At 32.8% G+C, this 24,030-nt stretch overlaps 1 protein-coding gene across 1 annotated transcript; it reads right to left on the bottom strand.

Moving 5' to 3' along the window:
- Window positions 1-417: 417 nt before the first annotated feature.
- On the bottom strand, window positions 418-23,597 carry LOC140040348 (acid-sensing ion channel 2-like). Its single transcript, XM_072086214.1, has 9 exons — window positions 23,440-23,597; window positions 12,843-13,601; window positions 10,046-10,212; window positions 6,692-6,821; window positions 4,616-4,806; window positions 4,171-4,381; window positions 2,721-2,883; window positions 2,531-2,622; window positions 418-2,305 (listed from the first exon to the last, which is right to left on the bottom strand). The coding sequence occupies exons 2-9, from the start codon at window positions 13,162-13,164 to the stop codon at window positions 2,070-2,072; spliced, it is 1,512 nt and encodes a 503-aa protein (XP_071942315.1). The 5' UTR covers window positions 13,165-13,601; window positions 23,440-23,597; the 3' UTR covers window positions 418-2,069.
- Between the last annotated feature and the right edge of the window lie 433 nt (window positions 23,598-24,030).

The following is a 24,030-nucleotide window of genomic DNA, read 5'->3' as shown; positions in this document are numbered from 1 at the left end:
GCCGGCCAAACAAAACACACTGTAAATGTTATTGATGAACGAGTATGCCAACTTGCTGTACTTCTGAGCTGTTCACACTTTCAGTAAGGTACAAGAGCGATTTATATTTTATTTATAGGCCTATATATTGCAGTATTGGTACAACATCACACAAACATTATTGGTAAAGATTAAACACTGGTATAAACACGAATACAGTACGATATTATTAAAACCTTTACATTGGAGAAGCCAACAAAGTTTCTTCTGAATTGTATGTATAGAAATGACAAAGATACAGGACGCGGCCATTTACAGATACACACACTGCAATTTACTGTATATTATGTCAATGACAAATTCCATGGAGAAATAAGTAGGAATAACTTATTTTATCCATGGGAATTCTAAATGATAGAAATAAAACAATACAACATATTTATCAGACATTTAAATTAAATGTTTTTTTATTCGCAACAATCCGCAAAAGTAACATAACTTGGACACGTAGAAGCAATTTGTTAATTCTAAGAAGAAAAAATGCATGCACTTTTATCAAGTCAAATTAGCCTTAGTACCTACTCAGCAAATTAGGCTTGTTTGTGACAAGCGCAGCCTACATTTAGAACTGTGCCTTGCACACGCTCGACGTCTAATTTGCTTTGGGAAGCACATGCGCGCGCACAACGATTGCATCATAGAATAGAAAAATAAGTTCGACTCACTGATTATATAAAGGCCTTCACGAAAGTATTTATAATTTAGGATAAATTCGGCTAATTTAAAGCAAAGATGTTTCTACTCTATGAAAGAAAATTAGGTTTCAAATCACCTAACCGTTCTGGAAAAAATATACACATACATACATGTAATGCACCCTAAAGTGAATAGTATAATTGAGGTAATATATTACTATAACTGTAAGAATGGCGGCGTCACATTTCATTTAAAAAGTTGCGTGTTTTTTCGTGCCTTTGTGCGTACATTTAATGAGATATATTATATCAATATAAAAACATAATGTCCTAACTCGTCAAATATCTGCAATATTTTATTTTAATTAACGTAATAACGACGTACAACTATAAACGCATAGATCAACGCTGCAACGTTTCTGGTTATAGGCCTATAATATTCGTATAACATCAGATTGTTTGCGAAATATGCATAATCAGGATTCTGAGTACTAACGCTTGGTAATAAACTGTATTGTACTTCTATTCAAATTAATTTCTCATATCACTTTTGATAATTGATTCTACTTTATAATTTTGCAACCTATCTAGCTGCGAGATCAAACAAAATATTGTCAATTTTGTAACGGTTGTGCTTACAATTACAGTTAAATTAATATTGGATAATGTGTTCCACTGCAATCTTATTTATATACATTTTGGAAATCCATTAATTAGTAAATGTTGAAATCTTTCGTTACATTCAGACATTTAAATATGGTCATCGTAACAAATCCAAAACACTCTATAGTCGTCATTTGGCTTCCTAAATTTTATTTTGTTAAAAATTTTTTGTCGTTTTTGCTCTATGCGTGTTACTATAGGAAGTCTAGATACGCTTGGCAATTCACGCAACAAATTGATTACGCCTATATAGGAATAATTTAAACTAAGGAAAATCAAGCTATAGAAATATAATACGAGTATATAATATCTATTTTGCAATATATTTTTTGATAAAATGTGTCATTGTTAAGAGTTCATTGTTACGCCAGCATAACTGTTCGGGAGTGGGCCTAATGACTGGTAGTATAAGTTGTTCTTGCTTTAATCGTAGTTGCTATAGAAACTCTAGGTATACGCTAGCAAGTTACGCTACATAAATACATTTGGCTGTTTTTTTGTTTTTGAATGATTCGGAACTGTTCAGAACATGGGTATTTTAAAGAAACATAAGTAATATCAATACTTAAATGCTTGTTTCCATTAGGCGCCGTGTTCAGAACAATGCTCACGCGTTTCCGTGCGGAAATTGTCTAAACATATCGACATATAACCCAAACGTGTGAACAGATCGCTATTAAGAAACACCAGGCGTAAGCATAATATTAGTTAGATAGAAGTCATTATTGGTTGTCATCTCAGCGTATCATGCGTATCGTAGTCCATAATGCTGCGGACATCGCCCATTCGCATTGGAACTTCTGCTGGTCTAACTGCTAATCTGCTTACGTCGGCATTTCCTACTTTATTCTTGTTTTTCTGCGATCTTCTGTATTGGAAATCTCCCTCATCGAAGCAATATTCAAAAACTTGAAAAGCAGTCAGAGCACTTGCACCCGTAAACAAGCCAAGATTACCACCAATATTTGCTGAAAATTAAATCAAAACGTGATTTTATGATACAACTTTAGATAAGCGTAACCGCATAGCAGTTTAGACGCGCGTTGGGCGCTAAACGCACGCGCATAATTTCCATTCACATGACAAACAGATGAGTTGAGACTTAATAATGACGTAATTTAGTAAAATTGATACACCCTAAAAAGTAGGTGCCTTTTAACTCTTTCGACATTAAGCAAAACACAAAACCTCACCCAACAAAACGACCAAACTCATTTCTGGAAGCTGTTCAACTACTTCGAAATTCAGAGCCTCGTAAAATAATGATACAACAGCAACGTTGTCCCTTAAAAAAAACAAAAAATAATTTATGGTGAAGAATAGTCTACTTTACAGATTATACTATGACTGTAATAATAATTTACAAACAATAAAATGTCTTACATTATATAGTCCGCGGTAAAATTGTTAGATGTACCGCGGAAGAGCCGCTCCATGAAGTTTGGTCGTAGCTTTGCATTGGTCGTACTGAAGGGATAGTCTTCAACTTCACACGGAGAACGGCACACGCAAACATCATCTACCAACGTACCTTCAGTTACACTAACTAAAATAAACAATAACAAAATATTGTCAATTTATCAATTTTAAACAAAGAGTGAGCTGGAAATTTGGTAGGCTAACTACTTCTGATTATCTAATAAGAATTTAAGAATTAAATATTACGTAATCAATCTCCATTTTTGAGAAAATCCGCATGTAATTTTTTTTATTGATTTGAGTATCATCTTATGTTTGTTTGAAACGACGACATCAGACCTCATCCTGTCCCTGATACAACCTATCGTAAAGACGTACCGGTACCTCTGAAATCACTGTTTGTTTCAGTGTTTAAATTCCATGTTGAACAGTACAGCTTACTTCGATATGCTATCAATGTTTGGAATTCAGAATAGTTTTTACTATGGTCATGTTATAGTAATTTGCGATCGATAACAACAACTATAAGACTTAGGCCAACACAAACGAGCTTATTCACACACTGGCCAAGTGTTGATTGATGACGAAGTTGCCGCCTTACTATTATTCTATCAGATCATTTATCAACTCATTTATTTTTTTTTTCCTTTGAAGAGTGATTGAGGTCTCCAAATAGAGAATACATCATTGATTGATCGATACGATAAATGCGACAACGATTAAACAAAAATGCTGTTCTTTCGTGTTAATTTAAAGTTCATGACTTGTCAAAACCTTTTAGTTTGCTTTTTTCAATACGTATTAACAGGGACAAGGTTTCCCATCGGGTTACCGAGTTCGGGTTACCGAGTTCGGGTTAGCGAGTTCGGGTTAGCGAGTTCGGGTTAGCGAGTTCGGGTTACCGAGTATAATTAATATGTGTTTTCGGCGGGTAGGGCCTATTATCCTTATGGTTTGTCAAACACTTAACTGTAATGTTATGCTTACTTATGAAGATGAGTCTCTAATATTCTTTATGCGACAGCTTTGCTATCTTTTTCGAGTATGTTGGTTTTACTTTTAGTTCTACTTAAACATGGAATAAACTTAGACGGGAAGGAATGTCAGATAATCGCTGATAAGTGCTGTTGAAAATCGTAAATGTGTTTGTACGGTGTTGGTAGCTTTAATTGGTTGACATATAACCCAATAAGAATTACTGTCCTGTATACCATCAATATATAGTTTGTCTTCAATTCAGCATCATTATTTGAATAGACCTATATGATAAGCCTAATCATTTCGGATTACGAATTAGGATATTTTGATCTCTCATATCATACTGGTCCTACATGAGCAAAGATGAGAATTGTATTGAATTCTTTATAGCTTAGAATCGTGCAAAGGCTCAGAATCCTGTTTAGTGGTAACTTACGTAATATTTCTTCAGCACATACATGTGTTTGATTTGGGCTGCACACTGGGAAACCATCCCCAGTTGGCTGCTCAACAAGGCGGCAGTCACAGTATTTTTCAACTGCCTTTGTCTCACATTCAATGCGGCATCCTTGAAGGGAGTATTGCTCGAAGTACCCTGACGTGTCTTCTTTCTGACACTCCGTGTAAGGCAGTGGTAAGCTTGTTATCTGTAAAATGATAATTGATATACAGAATAAGAATATTCCCAATATGATATCACGGATGTTTAGGCATCTTTCAATTTTAAAAAAATGCAAGAAAAACTTCTTTTATACATTTTTCAAGACGCTATTTAGAAATATTGCTTCAGAAAATTACCACTTCATACTAAAAACAGAATTAACAGTCTAAAATATTTTTTGTTTTGGTCGGTCGATCGGTTGGCCGACGATGATACTGACCTGCGCGTGTCGCATAGCAACATACGTGTGCTGTCCTACAGCTGATACAAAGCCGAGTTCTTTTACGTAAGGTGGTTCAGACGGCAAGTGAAGCATTATCTTCACCCCTGCATCCATTGCTTCACTGCCGAGGTCGTTTGTCGGTGTGTATTCATCAACTTCAACGTTAAAAACCAATCTTAATCCATTACCTGTACAAAATAACAACATTATACTAGTAATAGCTAGGGTGGGCGAGGGTTGTGGGTGTTCCTTCATTAGGCCTAATTCCAGTACCGATATGACGTTTTGTATTAAGCTAATTTCCGATGGTTGCGTGTGCTCATGCATCTTTTATCTTAAAACCTATTCGACATATTCTATCCTATGCATATTGTAAACGCATTATTAATAAATAGTGTAGCCATGTCTATTCCTGATTGACTGAGACTTCGGCATAGAAATAATAAACAAAAGTAAGCTAAATATACGTTGTCGCAGTAGACCGTGAAAACACAGAAAGTTTCGCGAAAAGAGAGACCACCAGACCGTGGACAAATGACATTTATAGTCATGCTAATGATCAGTTACTAAATTAAAAATGATGAGTATAATTATAATTGTTTCAAAAAGCGGCTAGCTACCATCTCCATGGGATTTTCCTATTGTCACATAGTAATTGGTGCGTGTAAGTATATGCCTAACCATGTTCTTCATCTCAATATTTAAAAACTTGATGTAAGGTACAGTACCAAAAGATCCAGTCAATAATTTCAAATAATACGAGTGTAACTCCAAATATAAAGAACAGAACATTTTAACGCAATTATAAAGCTGCTTACAGGCCTATTGATTTTGTAATTGCAATTGATTGATTCTTTTATTTTTCACACAACATTCATAAAAATATAAATAAAAAATTAAGTACAATAAAGTGTGAAAAACAGGGTAACCACAAGCAAGCAAAGCTTTTAATCTGTGGCACCCTAACTTAAAATATAGATTTACAAATATATTACAAAAATGTTTTCATGTAGTAAATAAATGAACGAAAATACAACGTACTATAATATATATGATTTAATATATATCGAGAGGTAATTTACGCTTAAAAGTATTCTTTGTTTTTAGTATTGACTTCAGATTGACTCAACATTTATTGCAAAAATGAATGTTACATTACTATATATAACCAATGTAGAATTTATGCCTCCAGTTGATGCGCAATAACCAAAATGTGCATCTTTTAATATGTCGTATTTTTACTTTTCTTTACATTTGTATATTTCTGTGGCATATTAGTATCGTAAAGGCGACAATATATATATAGAGCATAACTCTACTAAATTGAAGGAAAGATTTAAACTCAATTAATGTATCTGCAAGATAGCGTGCCATATCTGTTTAAAGCGACATAAATTACCTTTGATAACAACGAAAGCACAAAGCGCACTTCTTTGATCGAATTGTTTATATTTAATTGAAACATCGTCAGGATGTCTTTAATGTTACTGTTGGTTGTTTATTCTTGCGCCCTTCGTTGATATCTCATTTATAACAAACAAAATAGTATCAAAACTATCTCAGCGATTTGTACAGAATTTAAAGTGCTCCCTCTTTGCGTGTCCAATTAAAGAAATGATACATGATCATTTGTGGGAACCCACAGCCCATTAATATTGATAGACGGTGAAACGATATTCAAAAAAAGGATTTCTGAGAAGGTTTGTGATTTTCCTCTTGGGGCTATTCATTTGAAAGTCTAAATTATGAGGCAAAGAAGAGAAGAAATTAGCTGTTCATGAAAATCAAATTTTGGAATGCGGGGGAGGGGTTTATGGGATGATAATAATAATAATAATGATGATGATTAAGAAAAAGAGGATTATCATGCGAGATTCCTGGATTTGTATCTGATGACGTCACAAATTGTGTGATTAATGATGGTGAAGAGGAAAATGAGGATTGTGCCAAACAGGCAATAATAACGACCCGCCACCTGGTCATTCTGAACAAGCTCAGAAACATATGAGCATGCGCAGAATGACTCGATAGTTAATGGTGGTGATGATGTCGTCGGTGTATAGGCCTACTTACTTGCACCAGCATTCATAGATATTTTTCTCTCTGTATCGTCCGAGGCTTTATTAAATGTATAGCAATTTCCAAGGTGAGTAAATGTATGTACAAAGTCGGTTTCAGCGCAATCCTCTTCTTTCCACACACACTACAGATAATTACAAATAATGTTACAAATAATCTGATAAAAAATATTGGCTTCAATAACCCTATCAAAATGAAAAGTCAAATTCAATGGCTAACATTCTAGAATAAACTGTTGACACGCGTGTAATAATCGTGCGACACGCGTGTAACACGGTAATCGTGGGACACGTGTATGTAATAATCGTGCGACACGCGCGTTTAATAATCGTGGGACAGGCGTGTAATAAGCGTGCGATACGCGTGTAATAATTGTGCGTCACAAACGAGGAAGTAACTAACGATCTTCTGTCATTTAACGATCAATTAGTTACAGATTCTCCTACACGGTGTGGGTAGTCTTTGTATACTATTATAGGAAATTCTTAAATACAGCGTCACATGTAACATTGTTTTTACCTTGATCTTAACTTATATGATACAACTTCCATGTGACGAACATATGACGCTGTGTTACGGATCGTAACACCGACACAAAGTTTTACCGAGAATCAAATGATATAATCAAAACAATCCTTTTTTCCTCTATTTCTACAAATTCTTTACGTCAAACGTGTGTTTTTATTTTAAATGTTTCGAATTACTTGGAATACATAAATGTTAACTGCATAGTTCCTAAACAAAAATTAATAAAACGACTTTAACAGATCGATTTTCACACTTATAATGTAGGACTATGTGATGAACATTTGACAAATGTACAATTTTTCGAGTTTATTGCTCGCGAAATCTAATGTTAACATTTTTCTTAAAGCTTACGTTTAGCATGTTGGTAATTGAATATCGTAATAAATTCTATTGGCCCTATCACACAAATAATTTATTAACAATTTATTTCAGTCTTGAAAACCTTAAAAGCGTAGGTAACGTAAATTGTGGAAACCAATATGTCTTGACCTACATCTTAAGTCAATGCTGTCACATAACAGATATTTTTAAAATAAAAGAAACAGGTAAGTTTAACTTAAGAGACAGCTTTGCTGCAGAGAACGATAGATGGCAAGTGTTATCAATGGTGCCATACTTGTCGGAAGCCTTCGGAATTATATACCGATATTGCCTGCTTAGAGGTAAAATATAAGATTTTACATCCCCGAGAAAATATATATTTCCCGAAGCGCCAGCTGAGGGAAATATAATTCTCGAGAGCATAATATCATTTCCCGAGGAGATGTCAAATCTTATATTTTACCGATAGAAAATTATCATTGGTTTCTTCAAGCAAGTTACGTGGCGCGTAAAACGTAGTCTCGTGATGATTTGGACTAACTTCGTGAGTTCGAGTCCCAGTAGATGACTTTTGTTTTTTATCGCCAAACGCGAGTGTTGCCACACGCAAATTACAGTCAATATCATCGTACTCGAGATATTTTATATGTTTAATGACAGGGACACGATCCCACGAAAATTACTCAGTCAATATTATCGTACTCGAGGAAATATACGATCCTTGCAGCAGTAGTCATGTGACTCAGTTTCAACCAATTACGTTCACGTATTTACATAGGCTATGTAATAATATAACGTTATAAGTCCGCATAGTAGCATAATTATTACTGATTATATATAAAATGTTCCCATTTATATTGTGGTTTTGGGCCATGACTTCCTCTAGATAGATAGGCTTAGCCTACAGTAGTACAGTAGATGTGTAGACTAAATTCAAATGAAAATGTTTTACGCTCAACGATTATAGGCAACGTCTTATTTAAGTCAAAGATGCTCTCCGGGTGGAATGCCATCCTGAGATGAGTAGTAGTAATAAGTCTTGTTTACTTTTATTTCATTGATATGTAATTTTTACTTTCTATGGATCAGAGATTCCGAAAAAAAAGATTGAATGATGTGAATGATGCTGTATTACGGGATTTCATATAATACCAAGAGATTCAGTACTGGGATGTAGAATAGTCTTTTGGTAAAATGTTGTTTTCTGGTTGTTGTGGCAACTTTAAAGCGTTTGTATATTTACTTAAAGACCAACCCATTTTAGTACATGCGTTAATTAATTTACCAAACAGGTATTGCGCATTTAAAAAAGAAAAAGACTATAGTTTATACTCTATACCACTTAGCGCGGTTTCGATTTGGATTCGATTTGTTATTCCTTCCAAAATTTCCATTTAGTATATTTACTCACCTTAATCAATGCACTGGCATTGTTCGTTTGTATTGATACTAAGTTAATTTGAAAATAAATAGTTTAATTACAGCTTCTAAATTGGGTAAGGGGGCTAATTGATTAAACAAAATATTGATCGCTAAATGCCTTGGAGGCTAAATGATCAGGTTATGACAATTTAAATCAATTGAATAAATGCGACATTGGTGCTAGATGTAAGTACCCGATTGGTTGATGACGTGTACGGTCTTGTCACGTCATGGTATTTTTTTAAACTATCGATTGCCATTCTCGTTTATCAAATCATAATTTACGAGAAATATTACTATTAAGCAGTTAACTCAAAGTTAAATTGTAAATAAGATGTTTTCCCTCCTCAATATTATTAACTTCAATGTTTGTTCATTTGGATCATTTCTTCTATTCTAAAGCTCTGTCTACACTATGAAACTAATTTGACAAAAAAGTGTGATGTGAGTGATATGACGTCATCGTGTCCATACATGGGCACATCACATTTTGTGTAACATAAAGTTCGATAGTGTAGACATAGCTTTAAACATTGTTTTCAAGCCTGAAGTCTACACTATATAAAACTCTGGCAATGGTTTTCCAAATTTTGCTAGTAAACTAATTAACAAACTTCTGCAAATTGCAGAAACTGCAAAAGTTAGGCCGGGCACAAACTTGCTTAGATTTCAAAACTGAAAATCAAGTCATGTGATTCTACAAGTGAGCAAAATAACAACATCAAGTAAAATAAACTGGAGAGAATTATTCTCCATACGGACTTTGCAAACAAATTAATGTTTGATAGCGTTTGCTTTGTGGACTAGGAGAGATACTTTAGCAGAAGAATTTAAGTAGAAACTGAACGATGTCAGAAATAACTTGAACATGAGCAGTGATAATGTCTATGGACCTTACGCTTGGTTCCCATGGATAGAACGCAACGCAAGTGCACACATTTGACAAACCATAACCCGAAGGATCTTGCGAACTGTCGCTTGTGATTGGTCAACTCACTAGCGTTGTACCTACGTCGCGACGTAGGTTGCGTTGCGTTTAAATGAGAATAACAATTAAATAACGACACAGCATCTTACTTGAACGATAAAATCTTCTTTTTGATGTCCGGTTCTTTTGACAAAGTCAGTCATGTTGTAGTCTGGATCTTCCACAGTAGTCGTCCAGTTAATGGCGGCAACTGTGGCAGCAAATTCATCTGTATAAAGTTCTGGCGATAGTAAGTTGCGATTTTCATCTACAATTCCTGAAATACAAATCATATAAACTTTCTTTTAAGATGTGCTACAATAATTTCAGACTTGTTCTGCTTTTTGTAATGTTTTATATACCGAAATAAATTAAAAAAAATAAATAAATAAAAATAAATATAATCAATTTTACGTATTTTACAATGTCTTACAAAGTGGGAATATCTTACAACAGGAAAAGTATGACATAATGACAAACGAAATACTTTGTTTGATACGATGCTAAAATACTTTAATATCATGTACATTGTGGAAGAGTGATTCGTCATCTGCTGTATCTCTATGGTCTCGAGTCATGGTTGATTTTAAATCACATGCTGATAAAAAAATTGGAGGAGTTCGCCATAATGACTGAACGTTTTTGCTTCTGTGCAATGAACTCGGTCAACGAACTACAATCAAATACTTATATTATTAATATAAAAATGGTTATAGGCCTATGATGACGGTATATATTCAATTAAATCTTTTCATTCGGATTAACATCCATGAAAATAAAAAATAAGCAGTGTAAAAATAATAAAGGTTTCTAGAAAATAAGATATGAAGCCGCATCAACCTCTCGGCAGCAGCTAATTCTATACGTTTTGTGTGGGTAGTAGAGCAGACTGTCGAAACACATTATTCGTCAGATTAATTTCAATTCATTTTTTGAACGCAGTAAATAGAATTTCTCTAATACTCAAACGAATACTAAATTATATACGATTTTATCACATCGCAAATCTAAGCTCTGTCTACACTATCAAATTAATGTGATGTGCCCATATATTGACATGATGATGTCATATCACTACCATATTTAAGCATATCACTACCATATTTCGGCACATCACACTTTTTTTGTCAAACTAGTTTGATAGTGTAAACAGAGCTTTAGAATCATATCTTCTATGTCGGTAAACTTGATTGAGTTATCTGAATAGTATTAAAGGTTTTATTTTAAACAAAATCTAATTAATACCGGATAACAAGTTCGCAATAGTGTGTCAGTATTTTGATAGATGTGCTAGGTATGGCAATGCTTGCATTATGCATGACACTGCATACAGAAGTATATAACCCGCATGTCGTTTATGCCGTATAATTGAGACATAAAACAGAACGTATGCAGTAAATCGTGTACACCTGCAAAATGCAGGGTTTGCGGCAACATAAGGTGTTTTATAATACATTATTTCTGTTAGATTAATATGGTTTTTTATGGTGTATGAATCATGGTTTGTGTTTATTTAGAAATGAATCCAATGGAGCAGTATCCTGCAGTTTTCTAGGATTTGTCCAAAAAATAATGTAAGCCTATAGAGAGGAAGGATGAAGGAGTGTAAATCAAGTAAGAGACACAATACAGTATATTCTGGATACAAGACTGGTTTGTTATCAATAATACGATATTGAATCAACAGTATTAAAACGACACAATGTCTATTTATTATATATAGATGATAAAATGAACATGGATATCTTTATGCTAAAACAAATGTTAATGTATATAGACAACACGCATGCGCATATAGTTTATGATTTATGTGAGCTAACACTTGTGTTGCCTTACGAGACTTGTAAAACAAATGAGATGGGAAATAATTGCTTACTTAATCATAATATATTGGGGGGTTTACCTTAAAGCTTCGAAAAGCACTGACTCTATACTATACCGTGTTGAACGGTCAGATATATTTTAGCATTACTGAGATAAATTTTTCTCTAAATTGTGTGTGATGACATAGTTTATTAGATTATATTACTTGTCTGTTTTATAAGGATATTTCAATAGTGGAGCTGTAAGCACGGTGGTTAAAATGCTTACCTTCAAATCTAAGGTCCTAGGTTCAATCCTGATCTAGTGTCGGATTGTTGTTTCTATTCCTCTACCAAGATTCAAGTTTATTCTTAATTATTGAATATTTGTTGTTGGATTTGTGAAAGGGCAGTTATTAATCTATAGGCCTAATTATATAAACTGCCAGTTACCCTTATCAGGTATCTTTATGAACAGTGGTGTGTAACCATGTTTAAATTCCATAAAAGTACACATTTATTAATGAATGCTCTACTGACTACATTGACAAGATTATGTTCACTGGGATATAAGATATGTCATAAATGTGGCGGTAACTTATTTTGATAGCAAACGATTTACCCAATCTGTATAAATCATTAAGTCCGTAAAGGTAGGTAGATTTTATATACAAAAGTTCGTTGTGACATTTCTCTAAACCATCCTATATTGCACATTAATAATGATAATTATCATTAGTTGGGATATGTTAACCCGTCTTCACATTTTTAGTTTTAAATATAGTAAAAAGTAAAGTTAGGCCTATTAGTAATAATTTCATGGGCAAAAAAAATATATATATTAATCGGGACTTTAATTAACTGTATATTTACGTACAGTAGTGATAGTTTAAGACAATGGGATATGTACGTTAGGATGAGGTTATTATGAAGGAATCTATAGGCATAGGTACTCAATCATTTATGTTCAACATGGTGGAAAAGTAGAGCTATACTCTACCCTGTTTGAATTGTACATACAACAAACCCACGTTACATAGAGTACGGTATGAATATATCGAAACAATGTAAATATAAATCATTACAAAAATTCTTAAATTCTTACCAAGGTGGACTCCGACGTTAACAATATCATAGTCGGTAAGTGCTGATTCTCGATACTTATTGAAGTTACAGACAGTAATGGCGGGAAAAGCTACCGTCTGCTTGTATTCTACATCTACTTTGGTAACATGATGATATTCAAAAAAGTTTGTAAAAAGCAGGACAGTCTCATAAATTACAATTACCCAGGCTACGGCAGTCACAGTAATCCAAATTAGTTTTCTGACCCATCCTCCATCGCCAAATATCCCAGGAAGACCATGCAAATCGGTCTTTTCTGTTGAGTATATTGGTAAATAAAAATTTTCTCGATCACACCGCATGTTTCTTTCTCAGCTATAACCGGAACATAGAACACAGTTTAACTATCACGGTTCGATTATAGTTTGTAGTTAAGTAACTTCTGTAGGCCTATTACTCAGAACACATCAGATATCTCTCTGTTCTTAGAACATTAAATCCAGTGGCCTTCCGACTATCATTATTCATATGTCGTAGACAATCAGTTCTTGATGACGTCGACTGATACAGGGTTAGCCCTCCTTTGTTAAACTCTAAAAGAAAACACCGAGGTCTAATGGAGTTAATCAATAGAGGTAAGAAACGATTTACGATCCATGCAATCTCCTCAACTGTTTTCTGAAATCTTTACACGATACAACAGGACTAAGTAGACGAGATATGACCAACATTTTATCATAAATTTATCCGAGTCACTTGCGTTAAAGTTTATTGCTATCAGCTGTGCCCTTGTTAATATCTGGAACATAAAGAGAAACATGAAATAATATATAGTAACATCTAACCTTAGTGACATTTTTTTAAAACGTTACTGCATTTAAAAACTTTTTATAAGGAAAAAAAATCAACTTCCGTTGAAATGGAATTGCAAATGATTTTCTTTTAAATCGTAAATAGTTTATTTTCATCATGACCAATTTACAGATACTTTACGAGATTTATAAATTGATATGACATCCAAAAAATGAGTTGAAATAAAGAATTGTTTAGACTCATTATTTAAAAGGATGAGTGGAATCAAACGGCGTATACTTTATCAATTTAAATCAATCAAATTTAAGATATTCTTGCATGGAATATAAATATAAACAATAACAAGACAGTTAAAACAATATAGTAAAAATAAAAATTAATTTCATTTCAAGAACATTTATTAGTTTCAATGGCAAAATAACAATAATATACATACTATAATTAAGACACATACAATATATATAATATAATACCAAATTGATCCAGTCACTAAGATGAGTAGGATTAGCGTTTTTTATTCTGTGTGAGCAAGGCAATATATTGTTAGATCGCCTTGGCGTGTGTGTAGGCTTACGTTGTTCCTGACAACCATCAGTTTTCACAAAAGATTAAACATGTGATTGAACTGGACAATAAGAATTACATCAATACCAGAGTAGTCATGATTTCAACATTTGAGTTTAATAAATTATGCTATCTTGGATCTTGATCAACTGAAACATAATCTCGACTATTTCCAATACAGTGCAATTAAACTCTGGATGACTGTTCTGTAAGTCAGGTTGGCCGTTGGATTAAATACAGACTTAACTGATTTGTAAGGTATAAACCGACTAACAAAACTATTGAATATAATAGCATTTATGACATACCTGCTGTGAACTACAGACATTTTCGGAAATATCCAAGTGTTATACACAAAACCATTTGTCATATTTTGCCAAACGTTAAAACTCTCATACCGTTTCGTATATTGAATTGAACATGGCTTAATTTTAAGAAGGTACTTGAGATACAAATGCCAATGAGCAGTGACGTCTGGCGCGTTAATAGCTTTGTGATTATTCTCCAATTATATTGATTTCTGCTGTGTAAGTATGAACCCTCTTAATAATCAAAATAAAGAAGTAATGTAAAGGATCAATAATCGACCTCCAAACTGTTTGCTTATTTCTTTCGGTTCAAATGTTATTTCCATCAAAAATAAAGGCGGTATTGATGGGTTGGTAAAATCTATAATGTGTCATTGAAAACAATCAACAATTGGGTTAAAGAAACTAAATATCATATTTAATTTAATGATGTTTGCTGTTTTTATATGGAAATCACAATTTGTCCACATCATTTATTGTAGGCCTATTAAGTTACATTTTTTGAAAAGTCATCATCGTAATCTTAACGAAACAACGTAATAAAACATACCATCTTTTATAGAATTCCTGTCCATGCATCCGACAACTTCACTACGATCTCACCACAGTAATAATCTTCACTAAAAATGATCATTTGATTTAATTTACCTGCCTATATACTGTTTCTACATAATATGTCATTATATGTAACATGTGATACCTATGTGACACTGTATTACAGAAATTGCTTATGATATAGAACACATTAGAGATATAGAAGCTGAGAATGGGTGACTATATCAACATTATCATATTCACATTATTCTTAACGTTATCCACTTGTCATCTCTCGGTATCTTTGTCTTCATCACGATCATTAAACAAAGCAGAAATAGTAGGCTACAGGTTCATGTTTAAAACAGTGACTAGTAGATAGAATACCTAATCACTGTTCTTGATTAACCTTAAAATCCAGGTCATTCGGCAATATGGCTTGGAGCAAATGCCCTATGATTAAGTACTATTCTAAAATTTCAAAGCAAATAAAAAATGTTTCGATTTATTATTGATTAGTGACGGGTTATTGCACCATCTCTCCACTATATAATAATGATATGTCAGACTTTAATAGGAATTGTACACAGGCCTATATGCAACACTGATTATTCGACATAGTGTGTTTACTCTTTGAAGTGAGTACACTATTAAAGCTTAAATTAATTGTCCATCTGTCTGGACATTAATCAAGATATTTGAAGTTATTACCTTATCAACCAATCATTATGGTTAAGCCGAACTACACCAACATTGTATATCCAATCGTAAACATTATATTGCGCCAGTTGTTCCAAGGAATTGTTTATTTTTTAGGCTTTAATAATTCCATAATTTTCTTTATGCTTGGTTATTCCCAACGAAATGACGTAACAAAAGTAATTTGACCAATCACAAGAAATGGATTATTCAATCTGTCGCTTGTGATTGGTCAACTCGCTTGCGTTTGTTCTAGTATTGCCATCTAATATGATTTAATAACGTAAACAAACGTCTAATTTACTAGGTGTTAATACGCGTGAAGAGAAAAGCAAACGATTTATTAATCACAGAATTAAAAGGGTCTTAATAACAGTTTTAAAAATGATGACTAGCCTTGTTCAACTAATTATTATTTAAGCACTTGAAGAACCTGTAATGGGGCTGCTGTCAGCCTTCATCATTTTGATCAAAGGCGGCATATTTACGAAAGACCCGTTTAATTGGATGGATTATAATCATATAGAGTAATCCTCAAAAGTATCCCATCTTTTATTTTTATTAGAATATAATGTATTATACTACTTACACATATATTCAAAATGCATCATAAATTCATTTTTAACTAATATCTACAGTTGATCGCAACGTTTTTGCAACGGCTATTTGATAAGTACATAATTCAATGAATTAGTTATGATATACGTTTATTTGACGATAGCAGTGCATTCGAATAAAATTGATCTTTTCTATAACTTTAATCTATTCATTGCCACAATATAATTTATTATGACATTGACAAAATTTAAGTCATTTGTTGCGTAAATTTAAAGCCTCTATGAACCGATCTACAAACTAAGTATTACAAACATTCCTGACGTTCATTAAGTTCAACAGTTGTTTTAATGTTTTATTACAAACAGAAACATAATTTGTGATCGAATGTCTTAAAAGTATAACATACAATCAACATTTGAGAGTCGGATGATGATGACGATGGTGGATATGCCGATAATGTATTATTATATTGGAGATGATGATGATGATCATGATTATGATCATGATTATGATGATGGAGATGATGATAGTGATGATGATGATGATGGAGATGATGATAGTGATGATGATGATGGAGATGATGATGATGATGATAGAGATAATGATGATAATGATGGAGATGACGATGATGATTGAGATGATGATGGAGATGATGATGATGATGACGACGATGATGGTGATAATGATGATGACAATGACGACGAGTGATGATGACGATGATGTAGATGATGACAATGACGACGATAACAACGTCGCGGACACGTATGCTGTTGTGACAATTTATTGTGATACTGGAGAAAATGATTATTTTATGACGACGATGACGATTACGATGACGATGACGATGACGATGATGACAACGTCGCGGACGACTATGCTGATGTGACAATTTATTATGATATTGGAGAAAATGATTATTTTATGACGATGATAATGATGACGATGATAACTACGATGACAACGTCGCGGACAGGTATGCTGATGTGACAATTTATTGTGATACTTAAGGAAATTTAAACAATGATGATGAATAGTGATAATGAAAATTGTGATTATCTTATAAAATTGATTGACGATGACGACGATAGATTATATCGTGATAATATTTATGATGAAAACAGTCATTATTTGTTGATAATGATGAAGAAAATGATGATGACAACGACGATGTCGCGTTGAGTTGACATTTAAAAAGGCAGGTAAAACACCATGTAAGAAACATACAATTACTAAAAGTTCAATACAATTACCTTTGTTACTATGACGACAAAGACGGGTAATGAATATTATGGTTATTGTTTTTATTAAAATTAATAACATCATAACATGATTCAATACGCTAATAAAATAATATCCTTAGAATAACTTAATATTATTCATTCATTCATGAAACATTATTTCCCAGAAAATTATGTATTATGTATACAGGAATAAAAAATATTGATATGCATATATTTTTTTTATTTGGACATCTTTCTTCTTTTACATTTTCGTTTTTGTATCTTATTCAAATTTACAGCATTTTACAATTTTTTTTTTATTTGTTTAGGGGTATATTGGAATTATAGGCCTATATAACTGTAAATTCTGATGATAGAATAATACTATTAATACGATATATAACTATTGTAATTTTATTTATTATTACTACACAATAATTGCTAATGAAAAAACTTAATCTAAAAATTCTATAGACTCATCACAGATTCTTCATACAATTTTCATCACATACGGTACCATTCAATGTTTAAAATGCTAAACTGGTTGATTTATAAGCATCATTTTTAAATCTTAAACATATTAGTCTGGCGTCATCGGCAGACTACACAGCATAGTTTTAGACTCATTAACAATAATTAAGAAATGTTTGATGTCATAATTATTCATTTACTACAGAGCATAAAATCAGAGGCAAATACTAATAATATGCAGCGAAAATAATTATTGCAAAAATAAAGTTTGAAGTGTATTGCAATCGTCAAATGTAGGTGGACCTAATGGCTTTTCGAAGATAATATTTTATTCAGAGGGGACATGAGACCTATTTCACTTCTAAATTACATTACAGAAGAGCGAAAATCCAGAAGGATTGAAATGGTATTCATAGGCAAAATAACAATTTATTATCACATCAGAATAAACTGTGAAGGCGTATGCCTTATTTGGTAAAATCTTTAATACACTATATCAAAGCCTTTGATTTGCGATGAGTTACATAGGGCGTAGGAAGTTACGTCATGTTAATTGATTGTGCGCATGCGAGTAAATTGGGACTCACTTCTTCGCTTGTACCTCCCCACAGTTCGCAGATTTTATGTCCAGGTAAACCGAGTGCTCAATATATTTAAGCTATAACTTATCTTATCCCTCAACCGTTGTTAAGCTCTGTCTACACTATCAAATTAGTTTGACAATAATTGTGATATCATCATGTCTCTATATGGGCACATCACATTTTTGTTTTTACATAAATGTAGACAGAGTTTTAGACTAGAAAAACTTATTTAAGATCACGTTCAAACGATGACACAGTACAGTAGTACTTAGTATGGTGTATCCATATATTGTGATTGGCGAGATTTCCAGGTACGATAATCGTTTTCGTAGTATTGTTTACCTGTGGACACTAGACTTATCTTCTAATGTCCAAAAATCTTAAACATTGTCACCATTCCGAAGTTTGTGTTGTGAATAGCTAAAAACTACATCAATAATACGTCATATCAGAACTTTCTTCACACCTCTAGCCGGCAAAATCACAGGGGAACATAACGTAGCTTCTATAGCAATTATGATACGTCGTTAATATAATGATTATACGCTGAAAGCACAAAATGACTAACAATTGAACGAATGCGCTAAATTTTACATTTGAATTTTCTAAATTTAAAATGAGAATGCTTCATTTAAAAATGGAAATACAACATTTTTTAACAATAGCGTATGAATGAATCAATGATCTGTTTTACATTACAGATACTGATTCCTTTTATTATTATCCAATATAATACAAATTACAATGCTCATATCTTGGCTTGCCTTAGATTGATAAGCCTCTACACCTGGACCAGCCCAACAAAGTGTCCTCTTATATCATATTAGGGTGTCCTCTGAATACGGTTGGACGTAATGTTTTGCATGTGCTTCTTCTGTGATGTTTTTATGTTTGATTGTTATTTTTGTTTCATTTGTAGCATATAATTGTATACTTTTATTGCCGAGTTTCTGTGTATTTGTACAGAAAACGTAAATTTCTTAAAACACGAAAAAAAATCACTCTCGTTTGTTTTACGGAAAATATCCTTTTAGGTGTCCCCAGAATAGCTGTGACCCAACGGAAGTGTTCTCGTATTGCAAAAGATAGAAACCAAGCCATTAAATAAAGTGTTATTAAAATGGTATTATAGTCATGTGAATCATCACCGAACGGCATGGAATAATAATTACTCCTTAAAAGGCCTGCTCTAACAAAGGAATTGATAAATGAGTTCGACAAAATGAACTATATTATAGAAACATTTTAATATTTTGACGTTGTTATATAATCGTCTTGAAAGACGCGGAAGGAACCGAATTTGGAAAACGGATTTCTCAAAAAAAAAAATGCCTTGGACAGCTTTTTTAATTCACCGAAACAAAAACAAATTATATCGGTCAAGTATTATGTCTATACTTATAGTAGCCGAAGTCGTGTATACAACGATTTTGAATTGTAAAAAGAACTCACATGAATAGCCCTACGTATTTATTCTGTCTTGCAAAATATTTGTTTTCAAAATTTAAATAGTCATTAATATTTTTACAGAAAGTGATATATATATATATATTACGTTTGTTTACGTTTCAATTTCTTGAATAATTTACTATTTTTTTAAAACACCCTAACAAACTCTGTTTCCAATATCACTTTACATGATTTGTAACTTATATCTTTGAAAATACATGAATTCTAGGCCTGCAGTGAAAAGCAAATGGCTGCCATGTGAATAAATGAAGCGTTAACAAAGATCAAAATATGTACAATTCAAAATAAATGTCATTGAACATGCATATGACTACACTTTGCTATAATGATGCCAACTGACATGTTTCAATGTATAAAGCATAACATTCATATATTCAGATCTAAGTTCGTGGAAATTATAATTATTTATACGACTTGGTTTGCTTTCAAACGAATACTTTGATAAACTCGTATGAAGGTTAGATATTTTTGTAGTAGACACATAACCTAATGCCATTTTTTCGCTTCAAATAATTATGAACATTTTAAGTTTACCTGATGAATCTGAAAGTATAATAACAATGTTTATACTTTTAAAAACGCCACTGTCAGTAGTTAATAAAATGCAACTCCGTTAAATGAGTCAAGAGAATCTTAAATTTAAGTGGCACTATATAATATACTGATCTAATATAATCTATACTTCAGAACCGAGAGTAAGACTATTACCTTTGTCACCGATGGCATACGGTAGATTTTAATGTAACTGTAGGCTTACAGTGCCGTGTGGTTGCATGTCAGTCTATTCTCAAGGTACTGCCACATATATCGCAAATACATTTTAATATTATTTATTAGGAACTGAAGTCGTAAAATGTTAGTGCTTGGATGGAAATACATAACTGAAATCAGATCCGAGTACTGGTGCGCATCGTCATGCTTGATTAGTCATGTACAAATTAAAAGATCGGAGCGCATCTCATATTGCGTCCAAATGACCAGATATGGTCAAGAATATACACTTTTGAATTCGGAGAAGTATACATTAATGTGTATGTTCAATATATCAATCGCACTATGGGTGGATAGAGTAATAATTAATCGCACTTATGGGTATAGACAGTATAAGTAATCGCACTATGAGTATTTACAGTTAAATAATTAATTAATCACACTTATGGGTTAGAAAGAATAAGTAATCGCACTATGAGTAGATACAGTATATAAGTAATCGCACGTATGGGTATAGGCAGTATAAGTAATCGCACTATGAGTAGATACAGTATATAAGTAATCGCACTATGAGTAGATACAGTATATAAGTAATCGCACTATGAGTAGATACAGTATATAATCGCACGTATGGGTATAGGCAGTATAAGTAATCGCACTATGAGTAGATACAGTATATAAGTAATCGCACGTATGGGTATAGGCAGTATAAGTAATCGCACTATGAGTAAATACAGTATATAAGTAATCGCACTATGAGTAGATACAGTATATAAGTAATCGCACGTATGGGTATAGGCAGTATAAGTAATCGCACTATTAGTAGATACAGTATATAAGTAATCGCACGTATGGGTATAGGCAGTATAAGTAATCGCACTATGAGTAGATACAGTATATAAATAAACACACGTATGGGTAGGCAGTATAAGTAATCGCACTATGAGTAAATAAAGTATATATAAGTAATCGCACTATGAGTAGATACAGTATAATTATAAGTAGGCCTAATCGCACTATGAGTAGATACAGTATATAAGTAATCACACGTATAGGTATAGGCAGTATAAGTAATCGCACTATGAGTAAATAAAGTGTATAAGTAATCGCACAGTATGGGTAGATACAGTATAAGTAATCGCACTATGAGTAGATACAGTATATAAGTAATCGCACGTATGGGTATAGGCAGTATAAGTAATCGCACTATGAGTAAATAAAGTATATAAGTAATCGCACAGTATGAATTGATACAGTATAAGTAATCGCACTATGAGTAGATACAGTATATAAATAATCACACGTATAGGTATAGGCAAAAAAGTAATCGCACTATGAGTAAATAAAGTATATAAGTAATCGCACAGTATGGGTAGATACAGTATAAGTAATCGCACTATGAGTAGATACAGTATATAAATAATCACACGTATAGGTATAGGCAAAAAAGTAATCGCACTATGAGTAGATACAGTATATAAATAATCACACGTATAGGTATGGGCAAAAAAGTAATCGCACTATGAGTAGATACAGTATATAAATAATCACACGTATAGGTATAGGCAAAAAAGTAATCGCACTATGAGTAAATAAAGTATATAAGTAATCGCACAGTATGGGTAGATACAGTATAAGTAATCGCACTATGAGTAGATACAGTATATAAATAATTACACGTATAGGTATAGGCAAAAAAGTAATCGCACTATGAGTAAATAAAGTATATAAGTAATCGCACAGTATGGGTAGATACAGTATAAGTAATCGCACTATGAGTAGATACAGTATATAAATAATCACACGTATAGGTATAGGCAAAAAAGTAATCGCACTATGAGTAAATAAAGTATATAAGTAATCGCACAGTATGGGTAGATACAGTATAAGTAATCGCACTATGAGTAGATACAGTATATAAATAATTACACGTATAGGTATAGGCAAAAAAGTAATCGCACTATGAGTAGATACAGTATATAAATAATCACACGTATAGGTATAGGCAAAAAAGTAATAGCACTATGAGTAGATACAGTATAGTAATCGCATTATGGATTAATAATCAAGCTTACAGATGGATACGGTATAAGTAATATCTGAATAAACGCCGCTCTCTCTAAATTACAAGCGCCCAATGCGCCTTGCGCACCTCTGGTAACGTGCGCAAACCAACTCTTTCAAAATCGCACACGGGAGAGAGAAAAGATATATATTATATTATGAGTCAGTTTAAATAAAAGGGTTTACCACTCATAACTTATTCAAAGTTACAATATTATAAGAACAAATTTCAGATAATTTCACTTGAGTACATTTAAATATATAAAAGTAATCTTTACCTGATTCAGACATCAGTCTCGCGGGTTCGTTTTAAATACATAGTATTTAGTGTATTCGTATCTGATATTTTTCATTTGCAAATGGATAAAAAAAGGTGATGGTTATTCTATACTGAGTTTTCTTTCGCATTATGCTGCAGAAGAAATAGCTTCATAAGACTGAAAATAAATGAGATGGTATAGCAATGATCATTGAGAATTAAGCAATGACTGAATATAGTTGCGATGATTGAGCTGAAGAGAGTCGAAGTTCACTTTGCAATGCAAACCACTTATTATTACCGTCACGACCAATACGAATATTAAATGCAGAAAAAAAATATCGTACGTTCCCTAGCTAAATAATGAGGTAAACCTACTCACCAAATCCAAGTCTGCAATAATGGCGATTATGCCACCATTTATAGCATTTTGGTTGCAATTTCACTGTGTTAAAAATATCCTTATAAGGCACAGTATACTACATTTTGTTTGAGAGAGAGTCACTCGCGTTTATACCGCCAGAGTAAGTTCGCTCATGGCCGTCGACTTTCAAATCACAAACTGAAGCAATCCACGCGTTGAAGATAGAAACTCTAATTAAGTACTTTACGTCACGTAAAATGGTTACTTACATTATTTCAAACAGTATCGTTGCCACGAGGTAAATAGTCCGCTGCTTAAAACACAAAATATGTATATGTGCTGTACTAGAGTGAAAACACGATCTGTTACAAATACACTATACGTAAAGTAAATACAAGTACCTGTAGGCTTATTATGGAGTCCTACTTCTCTCAACTCGAGCGAACAATTTCACCATCAGACTTTATATTAATTTGTTTAACAATAAAACTAAACATTCCTAAGTCACTATGTGGACATTTGCTATGGAAACAAAGTAAACTGCTTCACGATATAAAAACAGTTGTATCTTTTATGTTTATTTCTGTTCATTTCATTTTATTTATTTTA

The sequence above is a fragment of the Antedon mediterranea genome, chromosome 2, assembly GCF_964355755.1.
Source record: "Antedon mediterranea chromosome 2, ecAntMedi1.1, whole genome shotgun sequence".
Lineage (NCBI taxonomy): Eukaryota > Metazoa > Echinodermata > Crinoidea > Comatulida > Antedonidae > Antedon > Antedon mediterranea.
The sequence above is the reverse complement of the archived record's forward strand: the minus strand, read 5'-3'. Positions and strand labels throughout refer to the sequence as shown.

Bases quoted from the DNA above. Each gene is read 5' to 3' on its own strand.
- LOC140040348 (XM_072086214.1), bottom strand. From the start codon at position 13,164: ATGCGGTGTGATCGAGAAAATTTTTATTTACCAATATACTCAACAGAA. The intron at 10,213-12,842 runs GTAAGAATTTAA...TTTGTATTTCAG, and splicing joins TAACGTCGGAGTCCACCTTG to GAATTGTAGATGAAAATCGC. The intron at 6,822-10,045 runs GTAAGATGCTGT...AATTATCTGTAG, and splicing joins AAGAAGATTTTATCGTTCAA to TGTGTGTGGAAAGAAGAGGA.